At 41.1% G+C, this 26,109-nt stretch overlaps 1 protein-coding gene across 2 annotated transcripts; it reads left to right on the forward strand.

Annotated features, from left to right (window-relative positions):
* Positions 1 to 5,320: 5,320 nt before the first annotated feature.
* On the forward strand, positions 5,321 to 24,835 carry GPR26 (G protein-coupled receptor 26). 2 transcript variants are annotated; one of them, XM_065843830.2, is made up of 3 exons: positions 5,321 to 6,442; positions 11,276 to 11,389; positions 17,751 to 24,835. In XM_065843830.2, exons 1-3 carry the CDS (start codon positions 5,775 to 5,777, stop codon positions 17,980 to 17,982), a joined length of 1,014 nt encoding a protein of 337 aa, XP_065699902.1. In that variant the 5' UTR covers positions 5,321 to 5,774; the 3' UTR covers positions 17,983 to 24,835. The 2 variants fall into 2 exon arrangements, with proteins under 2 accessions (XP_065699902.1, XP_071668325.1); XM_071812224.1 differs by lacking the exon at positions 11,276 to 11,389.
* Positions 24,836 to 26,109: the final 1,274 nt, after the last annotated feature.

Below are 26,109 nucleotides of genomic sequence, written 5' to 3' on the forward strand. Positions count from 1 at the left end.
AGGGCTCTGCAACCTGTTGGAGATGTCAAGGCACTTGCAACTTGCAGCAAAGCAGCAGAGGGTTTTCCCCCCATTTCCCCAAAGAGGTGGCCCATGAAGAACCATCCTGCTGGCCAGTAACCCCCAGTTAGTCCCAGCACACCATGCAGCACTCACTACGTGAAACACATCACACCTACCAGTGAGCAAGGAATTGGGCAATAAGCCACTCTGCATGATGCTAGTTTTTGGAGAACGGGAAGAATTCAGGCTGAACTAAAAGAAACTTTGGACAGGGAAGGTGACAGAAAAGGCGTAGCAGTGACTTCTTCACCATGACACCCTGGCAGGGTCTGAGTGGGACAGAGCTGCAGCTTCTCTCTCCACCAAGCCAAGTCGCCGAGGCTTTGCATGATAGTGGGCTGAAGACAGACCAAAGTCAACTCACAGGAGCACATAAAGAGCTTTGTTGTGTCTTTTCTTCTTTAGCCACTGTCCTGGCATGGTTACCAAAGGCTCGGATTGCTTTTCTTACAGTGACTCCAAAGTGATGACTTTGCAAATGCAAAGGGAAAAGTCTTCTTCACTGCTTCTGACATTGTTCATGGATCAATGAACTACCAGTGCCAGATGCCCCACTAGGTCTGTCTGCCATCCTGACAAAGTGTATAGACTTTACACAAGTCATTACTCAGGTTATCCCTACTATACGTATATGGTGAAATTCTCACAGCTGAAGTCAGTGAGATCACTGTTGATCCAGCAGAACAATTATTTCACAAGCCATTCACTCGCTTAAAAGAGGAAAACACTTTGTTTTTTTCCAATGTGACACATGACCTTCAAATAATCAGACTGAAAATTTAGTTTAATTGACAATAAAGTGAAACAACCTGGTTCTATAGTTTATGAAAATATTGCAAACGCTCCAAACGGCTGTGAAGCAAAAAGCTGGTGGAGGTAGGAGGAAATAACCATGGGCTGTCTGCAGGCACATTGGCTTTCCAGGGGAAACTGGTTGTCTTTGAACTGGCTAAGACACAGATAAAGGAGAAACAATCTCTCCCATGGGTCAATTCTCCTGTTATTAAAAGTCCTGTAAAGTTTGTACACTGCTGATCAAAGGAGAAAGGTGAGACAAGCGAAGTGCAGTGAAAGCACTAAACTGAGATTCCCAAATATGACAGAGAAAGATTGAAGAGCTACAACCTTCAGTACAAAGGAAATGCATCAGACCTCAAATCCATTTTCTGGTTAGATTTTCAAGTAGTTTTCTCAGTGGTATAAAGCCTTAAACATAAGCTTCCTGTGAAATTATTGCCTTAGATATTTTAGCTGTGTCATCAAAATAGCCTCCTATATAGGATATATTGGACATTGAAAATGTCATTTATCCCAAGTAGCTATTTCAAAATCTCAGTGGGACAACATGCAGAGAAAGCTTGGTCCCCTCATGAACATATCTGTCCACATGCTGTAGAAACTTTGAAATTGAAAGGTTTACCCAGAATATTGAAGGTTTAATCAGCTTCCTGCCTTTGCCCATTACCAAATATATACAAAAATGTAATAAAAATTACTACATAGAAGGCAATATATTAACTTCTTATCTAGAGGAGTTTCTTATTTTTACAATACATCTCCTGTTTGGTACAATACTAGCATAAATCATATCTCTGTCAGAGTAAACTGCACATGGTATGTAGGCCACAAATTCATTAGCCATAGGCCCTTGTAAAAGAACAGCAAGAGATTTCTGTAATCCTTCTAGAACTAGTCATTTGTGGATGAAAATCATTATTTGATTAAGATAAGACCTTTAGGCTCACAGTCAAAGCCTGGTTGTCTACAAGCACATTGTCTTCATCCCCATGAGTTTACAGGACAAAGCAAAGACTGGAGAGGTTTAGTGAACTGGTGTCCCCATGGTCACACAGGACCCAGGTCTCTTGGTTAGGAGCCCATTGCTCTACCTGCTCTGTATCTTCAGAGAGCCACCTTTGCATTTAATATATATAAAATACAACAGAAAGTCCTGCGGTTTTGTGTGCCTGATAATGTAGCACACACCAAAGGAGCACTGATCTTTTAAACTCAGACTTAGTATTGTCAGAGTTCACTGGTGATAATCAGCATTTATTAATAATGTTTATTACTAATTCATAATGTAATCTGTCATTCAAATATTACAAACCAAATTTGCAGACCCTGCCATTAGGACCTCACAGGCAACACCTTTATTTCCTCTACAGTGATAAAATATACACAGCGTATTCTTTCCTCCTGTTTTGTATAAAATGAAGCTATTTGACGGATCCATCATGCTTTCTTAGCTATGCATGATAAATAAATCCAGAAGCATTCAGCAAATATCCTCAGCTGCAGGGATTACCAACAGGGGAATCAATTATGTAAAGTACTTGGGCCTTTAGAGTTAAACATACACACTGAGACTCAAATCACTCATCAAGAGAAAACTTCAGCTTTCTCCTTTCCTCTTGGATGTAGATTTAAGCCCTTTTTAGCTGCTACGTTTTTCCTGTAAACATTGGGAGTTGATAACAATGTTTTCTTTACCTGAGAAATGTGTATAACACAGAAGAGCTTGATAAAAAAAGGCAAATAAATGAGCAAACTGCATAGCATAGTACTAGGAATGCTTCATTCATTTAGGCTAACAATTACTGAAGCACATACCAAACCTGCTGCTTTAATATAGCTTTCCCACACCACTATTAACAGTAATAACATCCTACCAGACACTGGGGTAAAAGGGGCTAGGTGGAGGGGAACAGATTTCAGGCTTTGGAAGAAGCAGCTCAAACATCATACAGGGGGGACACAGTAGGTCTCCTCTTGACAATCCTGCAGCTATCCACTGCTGTAGGCTTCTCTGCTTCCCAGTAAAGAGATCCAGAGCCAGTCCATGGTCTTGCCAAACTCTTCTGTCCTTCAGGATACATCCACCATTACCCTTTATCCACCATAACATCCACAACATCAGCTCCACGTTGGACTCCTCACAACAAAGCCACTGCAGTGTCTACCCATGCCAGCCCCAAATGTGACCTTTCATATTCCATCACTGCTACAGTAACTATCTCATTCTGCCTCCCATTATTTCCTAGCTATCCATCACTTTGGGAGAATCCTCTTTTACTGTCATCCTTAATCCTTCCTCTTCAGACACAAATTTCTTCCCTCCCTGTCCACCCAGGCTTGACACTGATGCCAGACCTCCTGCCACATCCATAAATTACTCACAAGTTGAAATTTTGAATCCAGGAGGCACCATGGCTCACCAAAGGGAAAACAACATGCTTCTTCAGGAAACCATCCTAATAAACCCAAAGCCCCAGGTGTTGCATGGCAAGATAAATGGCTAAATTACCCAGTGCCTGTGCTGCTGGGTCTTGAATGGTTTGTGCAGCTGGAGGACTTGCAGGATTGATTTGAGTCAAAGAGGAGGCTAAGTGTGGGAAGGAGGAGTCAGGTATCACCTTGACACCAGGTGGGCATGAGATTCCCCTCTACCACAGAGTACTTGCCTCACGAGGTTTTCCTCTCATTTTTCCCTGTCCTTCCTAGTCTCCCAGCAAGTCTTCCCACATTTTTATTCTTGGTGTCTTCCAGCTCATACGGCTTCTTCCTGGGGGTCTGCAGCTGTCTTTGCTTGCTGAGCTTTAAGGTACTGTAACGTGGACACGCTGCTCGGGCTGTTGATGCAAGGACCTTCCTCAGCCAGGGCTGTTGCTTCCTACCCAAGAAGGAAACTCACTGACATCCTGGTGTCATGTAGCAGCAATATCTGCATCTTCTCTCTCATCTCCTTTGCCTACCTCTCCTAAGAAAGTAAAGACCTCGTTTTCTTTAAAGAAGGGGTCACCTTTAGCCTCTTCTCAGGTGGCTTTGGATCACCGCCTCAGGAAAAGACCAGATGCTGAAGTCCTGCTTCTCATCCATCCAGTGTGAAGAAATGTACTTGTGTTCTGGGAGCAAGGAGCTCACAGGGTTCATGGACAGACAGACGGAGGCTCTGAACCCCGAGCCGCTCTTCCCCTGCTGAGTGTGTGCCCGGACAACCTGCACAGCAGCTAAAACCTCCTGGACAGTCTGAACTGTCTCTGGTGATGGTCTTCTGTCTCTATCACCCCTTTAAAACCTGGTCTAAGGAAATGAAACAGAAGTGGAAGTGAAGGGGTCTTCTGACAACACGCAGAGCTCTGACACCGTGCAGGGCGACAGCTCTGCTGCTGGGCAGATGAGCCCGAGTTTCTGCAAGGAATAGCTGCTGTAAATCGAGCATGAACGGCTCCAGCAAGGGCTGCCAGAACAGGGGAAAAATCCGTCTGTGCATCTAGCTCTCGCACACGTGCAGAGGCACTTACTGAGCCACAACAACTGTGCTGCAGGGTATCTTTTGCCTTCTTATTGTGCAGGGATTAAGGCTCGGCTGCCTTGATGAGAAAGCTGCCCTGATTGCTCGCAACCTTTTCAGTATTCCCAGTGAAAACTGTCTTAAAGAGACAGAAAGGCAACTGTAAAACAGTTCCCCTGCTCTGTCCTTTAAAAGAGACTTAATTTTAACACCCAATTATGTGAAATACAAACTCAGTCCTATTTGCTCTTGTCAAGCTGCTTCTTGGGTTTGATCTCACAGGCTGCTCACCCTCACAGGGAGGGATCTTTGATTAGGAAGAGGGAAAGGCTGTTGAAGGGGGGAAAACGTGACTGAATAGCGAGGCTGGCAGGACGTTGCTGTCTCTGCCACTCACCAGCTCTATGACCTTGGGCATGTGACAGTGGCATTTGGGGCTTTGTTTTCCCTGCTTTTAAAGGAGGAGGAGAGGCAATAATTTTCCTTTTCATGCACCATGCTTGGAGATACAGGGCTGCAAATCACTGAACTAGAGCAGCAAAACCATTCTGATAGCATAATGACAGACAGCTCCAGAAAAGTAGCAGGATACATCAAATTTTGCCCATGTTTTTGAGCACAACTAATGGAGAGAAGATAAAGACCCTGCCCTGGCTGAGAGCAAGCAGCAACTGTGGAAGCGATAAACCAAAATATAGGAAACACAGTGGACTGCAGGAATTCAGTTACATGGCTGTTTGCAAATTAATGGCTAAATCAATTAAATGAAAGCATGGGATTTCTCTTGAGGAAAGCCTAGTCACAATCGCAAGGAGAAGGGGAGGGGTTGTGGAGTGGGCATGACATAATCACGTTTGCGAATCACCAGCAGTGTGCATGCTTTAATCCATTAATGGGGTTTTTATCTGTGATCATAAAAAGCAGGTTACATTCAGCCTGGAAGGGAGTGAGGGTTGGAGGAGAGGGGAGGGGAGAGAAAGAGCAAGAGAGAGAGAGAGACAGAAAGCAAGAGAGAAAGAGAGCACAATTCACTCGGTGAATTGCTTGCAAGCTTTGGGCTGATAATTAGGGATCTCAGGAGAGCATTTCTCAGAATAACCTTCCCTCCTTCAAATGGACCGAATGGAGACAGTGGTTCAGTCCTGCTGATATATTTTAAGCCCTCCTCGCAGTTTGATGGGCATTCCCAGTGCTTTTGTGCACGTCTCGGAAAGCGTTGACGTGGAAAGGAGCAGCGAGGAGGGGGAGGTTGGAGAAAAAAACACCCAAAACCTGCAGCTCTTCTAAAAATACGGAGGGCATGCAAGAGTGCGAGCAGGCTGGGGAGGAGGGCAAGGTGAACGCACCTCGCACCATGTTCCCCGGGTGCCGGCGCGGCGCAGTTTTGGAGATGTCCCTCCTGTGACTTGGATGCACCATGAGCATCTGGGAGGTGATCCTGGCTTTCGTGGTGGTGGTGCTGATGCTCGTGGCCCTGCTGGCCAACGTGCTGGTGCTGATGTGCTTCCTGTACAGCGCTGACATCCGCAAGCAGGTCCCGGGATTGTTCATCCTCAACCTCACCTTCTGCAACCTGTTGATGACTGTTTCGAACATGCCCCTGACCTTGGCTGGGATCATTTACAAGAGTCAACCAGGAGGAGATCAGATCTGCCACATTGTGGGCTTCCTGGAGACTTTTCTCACCACGAACTCCATGTTGAGCATGGCAGCTTTGAGCATTGACAGGTGGATTGCTGTGGTCTTCCCTCTAAGTTATCATTCCAAAATGAGGTACAGAGACGCTGCTCTCATACTGAGCTACACGTGGTTACACTCGGTGTCGTTCCCGATAGTGGCAGCTTCTCTCTCCTGGGTGGGTTTCCATCACCTCTATGCCTCCTGCACCCTGTACAACAAGAGACCAGAGGATAGGACACAGTTTGTGATTTTCACTGGGGTCTTTCACACCCTCAGCTTCCTCCTCTCCCTTATAGTCCTGTGTTTCACATATCTCAAAGTGCTGAAGGTGGCACGGTTCCACTGTAAGCGGATTGACGTGATCACTATGCAGACCCTGGTGCTGCTCGTGGACATCCATCCCAGGTAAGGTGTCTGTGTGTTCAGCAACTGAGAGTATTCACTGCAGAGAAAGCCAGGATGGGGTTCAGTGTTATGTTAAATACAGTCTGATCTGTATCACAGCAGAGGATGGGGAGGGGGAGAAAACAAGCATCCTTCCTACCAGTTTCTATTCTGCATGTTTCTTGTTACTTGTGTTTATTTTCCGGGCTCTAAAAGCAACTCTTTTTTTGTTATGCTTAAGAACTTGTTTTGGGAGGGAAAGAAAAGAAACAGGCAGTTTTAGCTGAGCATGCACTTCCCTTTGAGATAGTGATCAGATCACTACCCTTTGTGTCGGAAGGTGGATTTAGTGGTTGATAGACTTGCATTTTTTTGGCACTGTCAACCCAAAATGTTGCCGGATCCCCAGGAGGGAGCAGGCTGAGGCTGCACTTGTCCCTCCAGCCAGAGTTGAGGGGAAGCTGGGCGCTGCGTGCTGCTCCTTCCCCAGTAGTTTCCCCATCGCTGGGCTCTCTGGAACTTTATCTTTCCTGAAGGCAGCTTTGTAAGGAAATAACATTTGCAAAATGCATACGCTAGAATACCTATATTTAAATCAGAGTGAGAGAGACTTCAGTCACAATGTTAATATGACAAACAAGGGATGTATAAAGTTCATTTCAAACGAGAATCTTTAAGAATAGGAGAAGTCTGCATGGGGCTGGGAGGATAATGGGCTGAAAGGCAAGCACTGAACGGGTATGAACGTGTGCTGGGATGCCGTGCAAAAGGCTCAGACCAGGGATTATCCACAAAGTATAAATCTTGCCTGGCTAGGCTATGTCTGGATCTGGAAGGGATGGAGGTTTGGCTGATGGAGGGAGGGCGGAAGACGCAATTTTCCCTGGGTCAGTAGGGGGAACAGAGCACATGAACCTGCATGACTGAGGCAGTACAGGGCAGGACAGGGTGACTGATGGATCTGAGGGCTGAAAGTCTCGGATGAGCTGGGGCTGATGCTCTAAGACCAGCTTTGACTGGGATGGGGAGGCAGGATCAACAATTTAGTTCTGGAAAGGGGAAACCAGAGGCACCGGTTGCAGTGTGGAAAGAAATCAGCGCAGTTTGCTCAGGGGAATTAGTTTGTCTTAGTGTTCAATGCGGAAGAAGCAGGTGATTAGAAAGAAAAGGTCTGATGTATTTGCCTAGAAAAAAGGGAGAGAACAGTTTGGCTAGATAGTGTGACAGAGCGGCTGTGAGGGATGCGTGTGCTGCTTGGGAGACAGTCAGAGACAGGATCTTAAGGTTCAGACAGTCTTTGTCGGAGACTGAAAGGAAGGGAAATGTCTTTCAGAAAAAATGCTGGCAGCTGGCAGTGCAGGGAGGCGTCTGATACGGGGGAAGAAATCTGCCTGGAAGAGAGGAGAGCCAGGAGCAGCTGAAAAGGATGGTCCCACATCAGATATTCCACCTGACCCCCACAGCTCTGCAAGCTGGAGATAAACATCATCTCTCTCTTTTTGCAGCCAGACAGGAGCAGAGCTGCAGGGCTAAAGCACATGTGGCTGTCCTCAGAAAAAGGTCGTATTTTGGGGATTCCTAAGTCTAGGGCAAATAAGCCTGAAAGGATCAGGGCAGGACAGCAAACTGTTAGAGGAACAGAAGCATTTGCTCAAAATTCTCCAGTTAAGCTGCTTGATCTGTCTCTTGACCAAGAATGTGGGCCAAGAACTTCGGGCAAGTCCTGTCAGTGCTTTTGAGAAAAACATGTATAAATCTTTTCTTATCCCCCAAGTCACACAGAGGAGAGAACGCCCTCCTGCCCTACGTGCTGTCTGGTTGCTAAAGTGTACCTTGACTGGTCTGAGCTGCTGCACGCACTGAGATGTGGTGGTTACAGAGCATTGACATAGGGCTATTTGAAATAACAACTCTTCTGCCTAATGCTTAAAGTATGCCTGGACTGCAGAGCAAAGTTGAGAACCAAGGCAAAAATCTCAATGGTATTTCTCCTCCTCTGTGTTTTTTTTTATGGTCTAGGTTAATTTGAGGGCATCCCTGCATTTTGTAAACATCTCACTGAGAGGTGGATTCAATAGGGCTATGTGAATGACACCTCCTTTCTTCAGAGTTGCACTTTGCTGCCAGTAACCTGTGTTACTGACCATTATTTACCTCTTGCATCACGTTTTTCTAATGCCTCTGTCTAAGAAAGGAGAGTTTTACCTTCTTTCCCAGACTATAGAAGTGGTGGCTGATTTGGCCCATGTTAGTGTTGTCTTAACTGGTGACAGCTATCACTGCCAAGAGGGTTAGACCTTGGGATGCCTTTCCTGCTGTGAGAGCTACACAAAGGCTGCAGGTCTCCTGGAGCAGCCAGTGATGCTCATGAAGCTCTGACATTAAAAAAAAAAGCATCATTTGAATTACATAAGTGGTATCTATACAGGGAATTTCAGTGTTTACTGTAGTACCTAACAGCATAGATGTGGATGATGGGTGAAGGCACCTGAGAGAACAAAGTTTGTAATCCCACCTTAGATTACCCTGACTTCTCTGGCTTTTTGCACAGTTTAGTTTCAACACTGAGAAATGTGTACAGACAATTTTCTGCTTCCTATGACTCAGAATCCACCCGCAAGGGGGTCTAGCGACAGGCGTTATGACAGATAGCTTTATTACCCGTGACTTGGAAAGACACGAGTGATCTTCTGAAGATCATTTAAGACGAGTACGGAGGAAACCTCTAAATACCACGCGAAATCGTGTGAATGTTTGGGGCACACGTCCTTTCAAGTTAGCTTAGGCATTTTTACTGGATACTGCTTTTTCTTGACTTTGTTCTTAAGACCAAGATATCTTAGGTATTGTGAGAGGTTTGGGCAAGACTTCAGTTAAGTGCTTAACCCCTGTATTTCTTCACCCAAATTGTCTATACTATCTTTTTTGGTGTACCCAGCTCTACAGATCTTAAGGTCCAGTATCCCATAAACTTTGTTTAAAATACCAAACCTTCAAAGGGTATTTTCCAGGATATTAAAATCTTTAAATAAAAGCTTAGTCAATAATCCAGTTCTATTACTAGTGTCACTACTGGAACTTGCATATATGTTCTTATCTTAGTGCATGAAAGTATGTGCAAAAGCAAAATACCCATCTGTATACATTGTCCATGTGAAGGCATGAGATAAAATACCTTCCTCTGTAATGTGGTATTTATTAGCTACATCTGGAAAGGCTGAACAAAAGAAATTGGTTGAAGTCTATCAGGGCTTCCCAAGTCCTGTGTGAGTTCCAAGAGTCAAAGACAGCAGGAAAAATACATAACTGGGGATACTGTTCAAGTCAAAAAAAACCACCACCCTCTACTTCTTAACAACACCATAATTGAACCTACTTTGAAAATATCTTTTCCTATACTGCTGTGTGCCTGGGAGACTATGGATTTAATAACACAGGTCTTAAGCAAAGCTGTTGAACCTGTAAGATCATTCATCTGCGCTTAAAAATACTCCAAGCTCTCCAGATCTTGCAGAACTGAAAACATATAGGTTCCCTTGAAAAGGTGGATTATATTTTCCTTCTCAGCTGTCATTTCTCACTGCAAATAACTCAGTCATAGAGCACGTAACACTTTTAGATGTGTTATAATTCTGCTTAGGCATATTCTTTAAAAGTGAAAATATTTGTTATTTCAAGCAGAAAAACCTTTTTCTCCAGTATTTTTGTTCATTTTGCCATCATGGTAGCTGCTCTGGGGATTGGCAATGTAAGACCACATGTAAAACGGATCAAAAGAAACACACCTTCTTTAACCGGATCAAAATGTAACATAAGAACTCACTGCCACAGAGACCATTAAAGCACACTGAGATCCTCAGGACATAACATGGTTAGATGATGATCAAACATTTGCAGGTACAGCAAACAATGTGAGGTTATGGCCGTAAACCTCGGAGTTATTGACATATATGAGTGTGGAACCTGAGCGTGAGTAAATTTGTGATAAAAACAGAGAGGACAAAGCCAAGCAGTTGCAAAATGCAGCACATGGGCCAGACCATTCAGTTTGTCCAAGACGTGGTTGCTTTACCATGGGACCTGTGCAATAAGTCAACATGTACCAGTGCTATGAGGTGGGTAGAGAGGGATTTCAGGACTGGTTGTGGGTTTGCTCTTTCCCAAGAGGACCAGTTCAGGTACAGATAGATCTGGGAGATACAACTGGTCTTGGCCAGAGCATCACAGCGCTGTGGGTTTGTCATACGATTCCTGATTTAGCAGAGCATTCAGCACAGTGGCTGCTGGAAGATTTATAGCCACACATTTCACAGCTTTGGGACATGGTGATTGCTCCAATATTGAGTTGAATGTTCAAAGAATATTTGTTCCCATTATGATTTTATTGCTTATCTTGCTGGGAAGGTTCTCCTGTCTAAGGTAGAGGTGTTTGAATTGCTGTTTCTAGGGAAGTAACATGTTGCCTACCCAATTCTGGATATTTTCTAAATCTCTGAATATTGTGAGGTGAACTCTAGTCAGCAAGTACAGCTTACAGTAGTTAAAAAAGGAGCTGCAACTGAATTGAAGGCTGAATTCCACAAATTTGTCTATATATAAATAGATATAATAGGGGTGTGTATATAAAAATATATAAACGTGTTCCTCAGTTATCATTTTTGGAGAGTAAGATGATCACACAACGCATTAATATTTGGTATTGTCCCATATAAATGCAGTGCACCTGGTATTGGCTTATGTGAACGCAGCGCTTTTACTAGAATGATTGATTTCCATCATTCCATAAGTTAAGCGGTTAAAATCTGCTACCTGATATTGTGATTCATGTTCTTGTTTGTGTTGAATGTCACACAGCGTAAGAGAGCGTTGTCTAGAAGAACAAAAGAGACGGAGGCAGCGAGCAACAAAGAAAATAAGTACCTTTATTGGTACCTTTATACTTTGTTTTGCACCTTACGTAATTACAAGGTAAGTGTGATCCTACATACTGGAAAAGACTATCAAGATGCACTTTTAACTCAGAGAAGCAGGGCACTCTGAACCAGAAAATTATTCTGGTCTCCTGCTGTGAAAAGTTTGTGCAATGTTTCCACTCCTATGACAGATTGCATTTACTGAGCTAACAAAACTATGACAAATGCCATCACGCTTTTCCAATAGAATCCTGCAATAGTCTGTGGGCCAAAGTCTGTTCAGTCAGCCCAGCTGATATGTTGGTCTCCTGTGAGGTAAAGTAGGTGCTTACTCCTCCTATTGCCTCCAAGTTTTGGGGAGTGATCTGTAGGGCAAGACATTTATCTGAATAGGTCAGGCTGTGAAAATCTGGTCAACAAGAGCCAGCTGAGGTGAGAACATGGTCTACGGAATTAAATGATAGTTTTGTCTGAGTGGATAGAGTTTATTACTCATAAAAATCAAATATCAAATGTGTACTGGCTCATAGCTAAAAAAAATTCTTGTGATTTACGGTCAGATGTCTGTCTATCTACGAGCTTATCTTTGGAAATTGCTCCTGTGGGAAACACAAAATTACTGCTATGAAACATAATTATGTTATGAAACATAAAATATTAGAAAGCGAGTATATCCTGAAAAGCGTTATCTAGTTGTTGAAGGAAATTTACAACTTGCTTTCCTTCTTAAAAGACCCTGAAAAAAAATGAAATGCTGCTATGCAGAACAGAGAAACCTAAAAATAGTTGTAGGTATCTCCTATTCCACTTCTATCAAATAGAAGTTATTTGGGCTGATTTCAGTCCAAGAGATTCATCATAAAAATAATAGAAAAAGCTGAATTAGAACTCTGTAGAAGTGGATATGTAGCCAATACCAAGTTCTCCCAATTCAGTATAATATCCTGAACTTCTGTTTCTAACAAAACATTTCACAGGAAGGTCTTGTATTCTTTTGGTAAAAATAGAAACCTGCTTGTCACATTGACTTTATGCTCATGATAATAATAGCTAATTGATTCATGCTGTTTATTTGTAGTGATGTTGACAATACATTTGCAACAGATTTACCTTCCACTTAGTAGTCACAAGAAGACACTCCATGTCACACACTCTAAAAGGGTATGAAAGGATTTAAAACTATTAACGTCTAGCCTTAGTTCTCAAGCTATAAGATAAAGTGGTTTTATTATTGCAAATGGTTAATTTTCATTTTATGTTGGGTCTCTGAACTCAGTGAAAATTGTCAGAGTCACAGAATAGCTCACGGCTGCATCCTGAGTGACACCGAGTGCTTTAACCAGAACTGTCGGAAATATTTTTGTGCTTCTCCACAGCATGTGGGCACCACCTCCCCACCTCCTCTTAAGTCTGCTGCATCCTAATTTGTGCCCCAGTAGCCTTGAGATACAGAAGGGGGTGTTAGAAAAATCCCAAGCCTCCTCCTTTTAGTCCATACAAGGATCACTTAAATGTTCTCCTGCTTCTTCAGTCTGTTGAGGACTAATAGCTTTGCCACAGAGAGTGATGATGAGAAGAGGCAACATGTAGGGTCCTGAGTGCACGAAGATGCTTACCTGCATGACAGGTGTCTTGAAGACAGCCACTTTTCTGGTGTTTTAATTTCTGATGTATCTTGGGAAATCACTGCACACCAGAGGGAATTCCCTCTTTAGCTACTTGAGGGACCTTGCTGGACACAGCACCACATGGACCTGCTTTACTGTGCTTCCCTTTGCCTCACAGATATAGCTGAGAGTGTTGAAACCAAAGGGATTAGGAGGCTTTTGAGCTTAATTATGTAAGGAATTATAGTTTTCTGGACTATGTCCAGTGCTTTGCATTCACAAGACAGAGGCAATCAATCACACTTCAGGCCAGAGAATAGAAGACAGCCCATGAAGTGTGCTCCTCAGCCTCTTGTTTGGACAGACAGCTCTAATAATAAGCAACACGTTTAAATTAAACATGACCTTCAATATTTCATGAATCAAGGCCTGAAATCAGCAAATCACACGGTTTTACTATCACGACATGTCTCTGCTTCCACAGTAAAAACAAGTAGTTGTGTCCAGCAATTCCATGAGCCAGTGAAGTTGTGCTTATAAACCCAGCCAGATAAATTCTTCTCTGGGTAAACCAGGGTACATTAAGGTAAAAATCAGATTAGGCACCTCTTTTATCAGGAAAACACCCTTTTGATTAGTTCAGTTGCTTATCTTAAGTACTATAGCAGTAGAATCCAATTCTTCCTGATTCAATGTCTTCACTGTACCAATATGACAGATGTATTACTCTGTATTATTTATTTCTAGGCATGTTTCTTGGTTTGTAAAAATTCTATTAGTGCACATCTTTTCTCTTGTTATACTTATTGTTATGCGATTAAATAATATTGTTTAAAAGCCATTTTCTCCAAGGAGCTTTTTCATAAGAAATATTAAAACAAGTCATACCAATTTCTTATATTAATTCCCAACTCCAGGCGCTGCATACTGAAATACAGAACTTTCCTCATGGAAGTTAATTAGTGCTGTCAATGTGTAAGAAAATTGGCGTTAGATCAGAAGCCCTGAAGTAATATCAGCAAGAAGTTAATAGCCCCAAGCCCTTGGGTTACAGAGGATGATGGTGGAAGAGGCAGAAGAAGATTAAAATTCTCTTGTGACATCTCTGGGGGATAAGGTGTAAACAAACTGTGTTTTTAACCTGGTTTCTCTGCATGCGGATCCTGCTTAGGTAGACAAGCAAGTTCAGAATTCCTCTGCAAGTTATGTTCTTGCCCATCTGCACATAAAAATGCAAGATTTTCCTAGGTGATCTTAGGTTGACATATTCGAAGAAAGTGGCCTTCTAGTCTGTGTCAAAAGCCTCAGCTGAAGTGAGGTGGAGATATTTTCCTTCTGGTTAGGAAAACTTTTTACTACGAGCTGGACGTTGTTTCTTGCTGTCCTCATATCCCTGTGCTGACAGGTGGTTCCTGCAGCTCTGGGGAACAGCAACAGCTCAAAGCAACAGTTTGCAAGATTTGCTACAAGAGATTTGTAAGATTAGCTACGGAAGTCTGCTTTCTTGCAGAACTTGGCCAGTTGTAATATCCACAGAATCACAGAATGTCAGGGGTTGGAAGGGACCTGGGAAGCTCATCCAGTGCAATCCCCCCATGGAGCAGGAACACCCAGCTGAGGTTCCACAGGAAGGTGTCCAGGCGGGTTTGAATGTCTGCAGAGAAGGAGACTCCACAACCTCCCTGGGCAGCCTGGGCCAGGCTCTGACACCCTCACCAGGAAGAAGTTTCTTCTCAAATTTAAGTGGAACCTCTTGTGTTCCAGTTTGAACCCATTGCCCCTTGTCCTATCACTGGTTGTCACCAAGAAGAGCCTGGCTCCATCCTCCTGACACTCACCCTTTATATATCTGTAAACATGAATGAGGTCACCCCTCAGTCTCCTCTTCTCCAGCTCCAGAGCCCCAGCTCCCTCAGCCTTTCCCCACACGGGAGATGCTCCACTCCCTTCAGCATCTTTGTTGCCCTGCGCTGGACTCTCTCCAGCAGTTCCCTGGATGCACCATATAATATACACACCACTTACAAGGCAAAACCAGCTAAGGGTAAATCAGCTAAGAATCACCGTGATGTTACTTTTATTTCAAAAAGCAGCCATTAAAATAGAGCTTTTTCACTAAGAAGACAGCATACAGAAGACTCAGTCTATCGAGAAATAAAGTAAAATCAACATCAAGAGAAAATTCATGGTCAGCTTATTCATATCATTGAGACACAATAAATAACTAAGGTCTAATTGTGATACTGAATTTCTCCTTGTGAGAACTTGATCATCTACCAGCTCTAAAATGCAGCATCAGCTGTTTTTCACTCCTGAACAACAAGATGTTTTAGTTTGTTTGAGACTCTGGTCTATTCACAATTTTTGCCTGAACTCAGTTCAGTTCTTGAGTTTAAGCAAAGCACAGCAGACATGTCATTGTAGTCATCTCCAGCTGAACATGTACACGTTCAGTAAAATACTTCACTAAAGAGATAAATTCCACATATATAGAAAGGGTTCTCAGTGTGCATTATCTGCATAAAAGATCAAGGTCTTAACCTTCAACATAAAATTCTCATTTGTTTACTGAAAATGAAATAACATAATTGGATAGCCATTTGACATGACACATGCTACAAAATTATAAGTATCTAAAATATTGACAAAGCATCACACCAAATCATAGCTTTGAAATAAAAATGTGTTGAAGATGAGACAGCAGAAGAGCGGCTTACGAAAACAAGATAAGGACTTATGTAGCTGATACTGCAGAATTTCATTTACAGGTTGCAATGAAATATTAATGCTCCTTCACTGAGAGTGTCTTCTTTTTGGCGGAAACTTTTTCATGAAAATTGAAGCTATGCATACATAAACTTTCATATGCTATGAAAGTTTATGGAATGAGGATAAAATGATTGAGGAAAAAAAATCCTCATCTCTAAACTGCTGGAAGTACCAACACTATTGTAATTGCTGCTGCAGGATCCGTGTTTCAGAACGTTCCTTGGAAATGGTGCTTAATCTGAAGAAACAATAGCAAATGAAGTATTTTTCCAGGCAGGTTTAAGAGCACCTGCTGTTGAAAACAGTTTCAACAGAGATCATATTTGCCATTGCATGATGGGGCTCTCAAGCAGCACAGGCGGCTGTTCCCTCTCTAGAAAAATCAATAGTTTCTCAACAGTTGTGCAGACATATTGAGCAAAACTGACCTTCAGTGTTGCTCAGAGGCACAGGGAAAGAAAACTTTATGGAGTTATCAGTATTTCACTGTCAAAAATACTCTAAGTCTCAGTACAAATGAACTCTCTGTGTTAGTGTAGGTACGAGGAGTAGATAAAGCTCTGTCCTTTCTCCCTCCCTCCCCTAACCAGTTAGAAGTTTTGCCTTGTTAAGTTTGTTTCAAATAGATATGTTTGGCCTTTAAACTGACCAGTTTTTTAAATTCAAGATACTTTAGGATGGATTTTCCTACCTTGCGTGCTTTTCCTATGACCCAGACAAACTGTCTAAAGGCATCGAACTCTCTCTCTCAGAACTGGACTGGCTAAAAACGCTTGATAGATGAACAAGATGCTTTCTCAGATACTCCAAAGGGACCTTGGAACCATGAGTGCAGAGTAGATGTTGGATTTTTAGATAGCTAATGGTAGGGGAATACATCTTCCATGGGACCAAGCACCGGCACTTTGTGTCCTGATTTCCAACTTCAGTGCTCAAAGTATGGGTTTGCTTAACACTTAGAAAACTATATTAAGCTATGCAGACATTATTTTTTATAATACTTGTGGTTAAATTTGCTGTCATGATGGATTCAATGATGACAATAAGTGTGAAAGACAAAAGGAAACATACCTGGAGAGATTATACTCCTTTCATTCTATTTGGAGTTAGATTCACTCTGTGATGAACTTCAGCTGCCAGAAACACGATGTTATGACTAGAAAAATGCTCAAAACAAGAGCACTAGATGAAAAAAAAAAAATTAAGTGAAATATAAAATGAGAAACTTTGCTTTCTAACAAGAGAACTTAGAGGACTGCAAAACCTAGAGTCATCAAAGTCCATATAGATTAGTGTTGGCACAGAGACTAAAATTGTTATGGCTGAGGGTAGGTTATGTAGGAAATTATTTTATGAATAGATGCTGTATGCTACTTTTCATCAGCAGCAAACCTCCTATGAATTGTTGACCTGCCTGCCTCAGAGTATTTATGAACTCAAACAAGGCTCTCAGTAGATAGAAAAGATACGGTTGGTTTACAGAGCTCTAGAGAGAGGCATGTCCCTTTATTAAGTATCTCGATGGCCTGAGTAAGCCAGATGAGTTCAAAACTCAGCTCCACATCAGAGATTTGGAGGCAGTTTTTTGTCTCCAAAGGGTGCATTCCAATAACAAATAAGTAGGCTGGTTTGAAGACTGCCTCATATCCTGCTGGAGCTATTCCATTTTGCACTGAATTCTTCAACATCTATTGAGGCAACACATCCAGTGTCTACTTCCAGCCCCAGTAAAGGTACAGAGTCAAGGATGCCTTGAAGTTGGGAGGTCAAGACACTTTAAGAGGAGCTGTGTAGTCCCATTCTTGGAAAACAGACCTCAAATTTACATTCGCAGTCTTAGAAATGTATAAGAGGAACACAACACTGATGTTTTCATGAAATTGATTTTCTACTGTTTTCTTGCAATTGCCCAGAAATAAATGGGAGGGTTTTGTTGGTTTGGGTTTTATTTTTCTGAGAGGTGTCATTGGCTTACACTTGTGCTGTTACTCTATGTATTTAATATGAATATTCACTCTTTCAACCTTCCTCTTTCCACAGACTCGTTGAATTATCCTCTGTAGTTCACATCAATTCCCACTGGGGAATCATTTCCAAGTGCTTAGCTTACAGCAAAGTTGTTTCAGACCCTTTTGTGTACTCTTTGCTACGGCATCAGTACAAGAAGACGTGGAAAGACATCATAAACAAGATCCTCAAAAGAAGCTCCATCAATTCCTCTGCCCTCACAGGCGAATCGCACAATCGGAATATATTGCAGCTGAACGAGTGAGGAGCCTGGTATGTGACCTAGAAGACCCAATGAAATGATATATGGGAAACTAAAGTAACTGGCCTATTCCTAGTAGCTATCCTCAGCTGTCAAGGTTTTGGGAGGCAGTCACAGACAGGTTGAAGCTCATCCCGTGTCCCTCCAGTAGCCCACGTAACACCTAAGGGAGACAGGCTGCTTTGTGCCTCCTGCCTCCAGATAAAAGTGCTGTTGATAGGTGATCCTTCGGGCTTCACAAATACAAATCTCCCATTGATTTCCATCAGCAGTTTCATATACCCATGGGGTGAGAATCTGGACCTCAGCAGGGGGACTTGTGAAAGTAATGGGAGCGAAAGGGTGCCATCATAAGATTGCTCTAAGAAGCTGCACAGGGATATTTGTGCTGTATTTTTCACTGGCTGCAGGTAACTCTCCATCTGATGGAGCTGCCAACCTGACTTTCCAAAAACAGCCCTGAACTATTTGCTTGAGTAGATCCTGTATAGATAAACTCTTAATAGAAAAGCTTAATAGAAAAATCTTTACTTAGATACTCATACAGTGCCCAACATATCATTCAGTCTCTTCTGAGACAGATTCTTGAACAATCCTGTAGAAATGAATGAAGAGCAAAATAATTTTTGAAGGATGCTACAGGCTGGATTCAGCCATACTCTTATGGGGTTTTTCAAGTAACTTCCACAGAATCCCATTAGTTTTCTCCCCATTAAACTGCAGAAAAATAAAAACGCTAGAGAGGCTGGAAATATCAGGACACCTCCTGCCTACCTTCCAGTATAGCTGAGCTATAAAGTGATGGACCTCACCCAAAGCTGCAGAACTGGGCCCTGTACCCAGGGAAAAAGAAGTTTAAAAACCCTCTCTTTCTGAAGTGTTATTAATAGTTTTCTTTTTTCCTACAGATGTGTTACTTAAAAAGGAGCCTACAGCTAAGTTTAAAAGTATTATTTCCAAAGCAAATGAGGCAAAAATAATAGACCTCCTTCCCACCATGAAAGTGCAGCCAATAATCCAAATGTACAAATTTCAGGAGGTTTCAATACAAATCTTTATAGCACTAGATTGTAGCTCTGCATAGTAATGTTATTAACATTTACCATGCATTCAATTCAGCCTGCAGCTAAAAAAAGACCTAAATAACAGTAAAATTTTAAAAACCAGGACAATCCTACATGTCATGCCTCTTCAAATGCTACCACCGTATCTTTATTTTTGTAAACATTATTTAGTTCGTTCTAAATACATTTGGTGGATGGCTTCATAACTGTCACATAGACAGGTGATGCGCCCATGATTCATGAAGAATTACTTTCCTTGGTGTAATTTTCAGTGAGTTCTCTCTCAACTCAGTGAAAACACTATGAAATAACACAGTTTTAAGTATTTTCTTGTCAAGATGTAGGCTATCAAGAGCAATAATTAATCAGTTATCATTTCTGTTGCTGTGATTTTTTTAGGAATAATCAATTCGTAAACCACAAAGTGTATAATCTCATAAACTCTTAAAATTCTTTTCAGGTAAAAACTATTGGTTTCAAATGTTTCACATTTATACTTTGGTTGGCAAGAGACTTATGACCAATTCTGACCTTAATTCTGCACACATTATTCTCCAGAAAGTGACTTAAAGTCCATAAGACAACAGCACATTAACATCAGAAATGAAAGTTTTGAAACAACAGCATAACCACAATAAGATATATACACAAATTTAGTCGCAGAAATTAAGTAAATTTTTACAATGCTACATTCAAAATTAGCCCTTAGCCAGATTAAGTAGTCTACCTCATCATTTTACTTCTTAGGCTTAACATAATTTTCTCAGGTTCAACAGGTGAAAACACCCAGTTAATACTAATTTCTTAAGATATTCAAGTTATTTTGATGGCTTGATTGTATTCTGAAAGGATATTAGGAAGTTGATTGTTAGTGAGTTTAAGAAGATAAAATGCTCTATATCAGACTTACATGTTTTAGTAACACCACTTTTAGTTTAGTAAATTGCAACAGAATGATTGTTAAAATCCACAGCTGTTAACTTATATGTGGTGCTGCTGCCAAAGTCAATGGGAGGTTTGTATGTTGATAAAGCTAGTCCCAGAAAAATGGTCAAATTTTAAATTAATCATTCAAGTAGAGTAAGATATTTTCCCAGGACAAAAAGAATACATACATATATATATATATACATATTTTAAAAAGTACATTTAGGACAGATAGTAAATGATGGAGAAGAATACAGCATTGGACTTGTCTCATTATGCTTGTGTATCACAGTCAGACCCTGGTTGATTTACGTGTTACCATGAGCAATAAATCTCTCCCCTTGTATGCGTTTAAAAATTTGTCTTTCCTTCATGGTGCCTTTCTTCTAGAATTAATCTTATAACAGAGAATAAATACAATTTCCCCCTACTTACACCAGCTCTCTGACACATTGTCATATTTCTACCATCTGAAGCAAGCGAGAGTTGTAAATGCTGGTGCTTGGCAAACTGACTCAGTGTACAAAATAAAAGTAATAACCTAACATTTCCTGATGACATTTTATAAGATATTAGAAATATGATACTGTGGCTCGTTAAGTGCTAGATATTCAGCTGAATTCTTATAGGCAACCGGCAAAATTTCCTAAAATGTGTGTCTCAGTGATGAATGTAGATATGAGTAACTGTGTCTGATGAGTATTATATGTACTACACAACACTTTCACTCGAGTGAGCTAGAATAATGATGGTAAACATAATGCACAATATTTATTATCTCTGACCATGAAGCAGAACTGTTCTCTTGTCTAACACAAATGCGCATGTATGCCTGGGGCGGGGGGAGTGGATTTTTCCATTAGTTCTTTAAATATTTTTGAAAAATTTTGTAAACTATGACTACAATGTGTGCCCAAAATATGGAACTGCATGTGCAAAAATTGTGCAGCTGCTTTGGCAATACGCAGTATTCAGTTTGTTGGTATCTGCAATCCATATGCAATATCTATTTCTCACATGCATGTTCAATTAACATTTTCTTCATATCTTGTAAATTTGGCAAGCAGAATGTTGGCAGACAATTAAGAGGATTTAGTCCACTGTCATTTTGCCGATTCCGAGCTTTTTCCTCTGCTCATTTTACAGTTATATAAATAATCTAAGAGCCCTAACTATGAACTAGGATCCTATTTTATGTTATGTTTTTGACCCAGTCTGAACGTGAAGATTTGAATAATTGTGCTTGGCCAAAACTATGAAAGACTGATAAGAGTTTATTGAGTAAATAACAAGTACCAGGTCCTCTCCTGACAGAAATCAATATAACAGGTGTTTGTCTCACCTGATGATCAGGTCCCATTAGATGGCTACATCCAGGTTTTATTGATCTGTCTTCTAAATGTGCAGGGCCCTGTTTTCATGGTATTTAAAAATGGAAAGGTGCAAACAAGATGTAGTGAGTTCCTATGTGCCCACTTGCAATGTCAGGCAACCACATGACTCTTCTCTAAATAAGTCCTATCCCTGTTCTCACTCTTTGAGGTAAAGACCCCACCGACCTGTTTTAAGTCTTAATCAGACTTTTTCTAGCTATTATTTCTGAAAAAAACCCCACCAAATCTAGATGTTTAGAATATTCCTGACAAATCCTTATCCAGCCTGATGACTGCTACAGCAGTAGCCATGTGTATCACAGCATGACAGACCAGCTGAGGTTGGAAGGAACCTCTGGAGATCAACTTATCCAGTTCCCAAGAGGCACATCACAGCCTATTGTTGTTATTTAACATCTCAGTTTTGCCAGTACATCATTTGTTCTGCGATAGTGCTGGGAAGTGATCCTAGATCATCAATAAATTCTTCCTGGCAATGATTGTAAAAAAAACCAAAACAAAACACTTTCGGGAAGATATCTTAGACTTCACTTCAAAAGCAGCTGCATCAGAACAATTTTAGAGGTTAAAAAACTAGGGCAGAAATTATTGTGAATGGGAAGCTGGGGGTCAGAAAGGTTGTGGAACTATAAACTGGCTCTGCTGCCATTGCAATGTGTGTTACCCTGGCTGAACTGGCTCTTCCCTAGTGATCTATTTCCACATGGAGACCTCTCAGATTTCCACTTACCCCAAAAAGAAAGGTAACATTTCCATCAAAGCCCAGCAGCTGCCATAGAGCTGAGGCTGCAAGAGCAGCAGAGACTCCACAGGAGAATCCTTGTTGGGTTGGGAAGACACTAATGGTTTTCAGCTGGGCTATATGGAAACTACTCACGTGATTTGAATGATCAGAAATCACCTACACCTGGTTGAGCCTTACTTTAGGAAACGGTTTAACTCTTAAAGCCCAGGAGGTTTAAACAGCTTGTGGAAAGTCATTTTTTTCTGGACTTACATGGTTAAGGTTTCATAGACCCTTACCCCTCTTAATGCTAAATGAAGAACGCTCTGAATATCTTGTCCTATGTATTTTTGTCTGTGCAGTGAATACCTTTGAAACAACCCTTTGCAAATAGCTTGCTTTTCATTACTGTTAGAGCTGTCTTCTCCCCACATTAAATGTCCTTGTAATTAACTGAAGTCTAAAAGCAGAGCCAGAGATTACACACCTATGTCAGCTCATTTTTACTTGAATCTAAAAGTCACTAAATATTTCAGCACGTCACGTTCAGCACAGAAAGCTCAGTTAGATCCTGATCCTATGGTCACTGTGTGTTTGCTTCAGCAGGTAGCCCTGAATGATTAGGACATAAACACAGGTTTATGTGTTCGCAGAATCAGAGATTATACCTTCGTAACCTATTGAAGCCTGGATAAATGAAGACAACATTTTAGCCTTAAATCCTTTTACGTTTTAAATTTGATTTTTTTTGTGTGTGCTTTCAGCATTTAATGTGTCAAAAGTCTTTGACTGGTGAAGTTTCTTTATGAAAACCATCCTGCTCAAAAAGGCAGCTGTCCCTGTTGGGGTATAAAAGTTTACATGGAGAAAAGAGCTGCTGCAATCTCTGTAAAATGTCTATAGTCCTGGCGTGTACCATGTAAATATGTATTTAGGATTTTCAGTTTTTAAGCAAATACTGCTGATCTAATGAACAAGAGAGGTTGCTATAGTTTATCATACATGTCTATATTTATAAGAAAGATGGTTAGCCCTATAGACTGTAAGTGCACTTCGGAAATATGTGTATCGAGAAGCAAATGCATCAGGTGTATGACAGCATGCGTGTGGTAATTCTGTAGTAAAATATTGTATTTTTTTGTTGAAGAAATACTATTGCACATGGTTTCAATGTTCCCAAAGGCATGAGTCCACATGGTTGATTAATAATCTACAAAGAGATATGAGGAAAAGGATCTCCATTTGCAGTTAATACTAAATACTAGGAAACCGGTTTCTAATCACTGTAGTTATACATTAGTACTTCAAAGTTAACCTTTATTAAAAATCATACAAATAGCAAAAAAATTAAAGTCTCCATCCTCCTGGGACTTGGATCCAGCGAGAGGTCCTAAGGAACTAAAAAAAGCACCCTGTTGGATATCAAAGTGTTTTTACATTACCTTCTGACCACAAAATCCTTATGCAAAGACAGGTAATTTCTACTCCTCCTGCTTTGCTAATGCAATCAATTAGCAACAGAGGGAGTAAACAAACAAACAAATAAATAAATAAATCAAATTACTTTTGTTAGGAAAAAAAAAGTCGGTAAAATACTCTGTGTCCTTATGGTCACACAACAAACATGTGATAAGGCTGGCGACAAGTTCTCCATGCTCTGGCATCCAGCTCAGCCTCTTTCAAGTAAAATGAAGTTACCTGCATCAGCCAGAGTAAAGAATGGATCTTTTTATAACAGAAACCATAGGGCTTCCCAGATAAGACATTTGAAAAATCATCACAGATTGCCTTGGAAAATAGAAATAGATAACTAAAAGGTGCCTTGATTTACCTTTATTTATACACAGGGCATTTTTCTAAACCTTAGATTTTTTTCACAGTGTTTTTATTTTCTTAAGATCATTTCAGGGTGAAAAATCCCACATATTTGGCAATCACTACTCATGCCCTTCTGAATTCTTTCAGGAATGTAATGTATTACCAGTCTTTACAGATGTCGTTAGATATAAACATCTTCCCCTAGATTAGATTATCAGATGATTATTTCATTTGAAAAAACAAAAAAGTTAGGGGCTGGTTTTACAAATCCTTGCTTGGATGAGTAGGGACCATTCATATAATGAGAGGTATAAAAGGTCCAGCCTGTGTATTTAAACCTTCTTGTTTTATCTTGCAAACAAAGAAAAGAGATTGTTTCTTATTTCAAAGAGCACTCAGCAAATCTGAAGAAAGATAGTTTCAAAATATTGCAACAATAATCGCTGCTACAGATATGGCATGTTTTAATTATATTGTTATAAATATACCATTATAATTTATTGCATTTTATTTTTTTGTATAACGGTGGGATATATTATAACTGCAGGGGCTATTTATTTAGGAAAAAATGGCAATATAAATAGAACCTCTCTAAACTGCATGGATAGAGAGATGCACAGACCAATTTGGAATTACAACTTGCTCTAGAGTGCCCGTGGGTTAACATGGACTTCAGGGTCCCTGGTCAGCTAAACTGCAATAGTCTCCCAATAGGTATTTCAGAGATACAGATTCATTCACATAAAAGCAGACACATCAATTAGTACCTACAGTTTAAAGGAATACAAAAGAATAAATTTTAATCCTGACTTCAAATTTTTGAATAACAAGGCCTGTGCTGTCTATTCTGTTTACAATGGCTTGCGCTTTGTGAATACATATCAAACATTGTAATATATTTTTATTACATAGAGTTAATGGTTAATACAGTGACATATACAAATAAATATATACTATATATGTATATTGTGATTTTGTTAAATTTACTGTTAATGAAATGTGATTATGATAAATGACTTGGTGTGAGATATTTTTTCATATAAAAGTTAATGTTTTAAAAAGTCTGTTTCACTTCATTGTTGTGAAAGTCAAGCCTGTAATGTCATTGCAATGACGTGACCTGATCAGTCCTGCTCACTTGTGGAAAACAACTACAGAGTCAATTGCAATAGAATATTACTACACTGCGATACAAGCAACAGAAATGAAATAATTAGTATCATAAAATCTAGAATATCCTGAGTTGGAAGGGACCCACAAGGATCATGGAGTCCAGCTCCTGTCCCTGCACAGGACACCCCACAGGTCACCCCGTGTATCTGAGGACATTGTCCAGTCTCTTCTTGAACACTGTCAGGTTGGGGCCGTGACACCTCCCTGGGAGCCTGGTCAGTGTCCAGCACCTGTGGGTGAAGAACCTTGTCCTCACGTTCAACCTAAACCTCCCCTGGCCCATCTTCTGCCATTCCCTCAGGTTCTGTCGTTGGTGACTGAAAAGAAGAGTTTGGTGCCTGCCCCTCCTGCTCCCCTTGTGAGGAAGCTGTAGACCACTCCCCTCAGTCTCCTCTTCTCCAGGCTGTACAAACCAAGAGACGTCAGATGTTCCTCATACGGCTTCCTCTCCAAACCCTTCATCAACTTCATGGCCTCTTCTGGACACTATTGCAGAACCTTAGAATCATAGAATCATCTTGGCTGGAAAAGACCCTAAAGATCATTGAGTCCAACCATTAACCTAAATCTGGCAATGAACCATGTCCCTAGGAACCTCATCTATATGTCTTTTAAACCCCTCCAGGGATGGTGACTCCACCACTGCCTTGGGCAGCCTGTTCCAATGCCCAACAGCTCTTTCTGGGAATAAATTTTTCCCAATATCCAATCTAAGGCTCTCCTGGCACAACTTGAGGCCATTTCTTCTCATCCTATCACTTGCTGCTTGGGAGAAGAGACCAACCCCTCCATGCTCCAAGCTCCTTTCAGGCAGGTGCAGAAAGTGAGGAGGTCTCATCTCAGTCTTTTCTTCTCCAGGTTGAATCCCTCAGGGGTCTTAGCCGCTCCTCACAAGAGGAGCATATGTCTAGTGTTAACATGTGTGTCTGGTCTTAATACACACAGTCCTACTTAAATTTAGCTGTTCCTTGACACTCTGAGCAGGTTTCACACTTGGTGCAAAACCAAGTTTGGGCAGGGGAGTTGGTAG

The sequence above is a fragment of the Patagioenas fasciata genome, chromosome 8, assembly GCF_037038585.1.
Source record: "Patagioenas fasciata isolate bPatFas1 chromosome 8, bPatFas1.hap1, whole genome shotgun sequence".
Classification (NCBI taxonomy): domain Eukaryota; kingdom Metazoa; phylum Chordata; class Aves; order Columbiformes; family Columbidae; genus Patagioenas; species Patagioenas fasciata.

What these genes read in the sequence shown, in the direction of transcription:
- GPR26 (XM_065843830.2), top strand. Translation starts at nt 5,775, where the DNA reads ATGAGCATCTGGGAGGTGATCCTGGCTTTCGTGGTGGTGGTGCTGATG. An exon ending in CTCGTGGACATCCATCCCAG is followed by an intron (nt 6,443 to 11,275) that starts GTAAGGTGTCTG and finishes AATGTCACACAG; the next exon opens with CGTAAGAGAGCGTTGTCTAG. An exon ending in GCACCTTACGTAATTACAAG is followed by an intron (nt 11,390 to 17,750) that starts GTAAGTGTGATC and finishes CTCTTTCCACAG; the next exon opens with ACTCGTTGAATTATCCTCTG.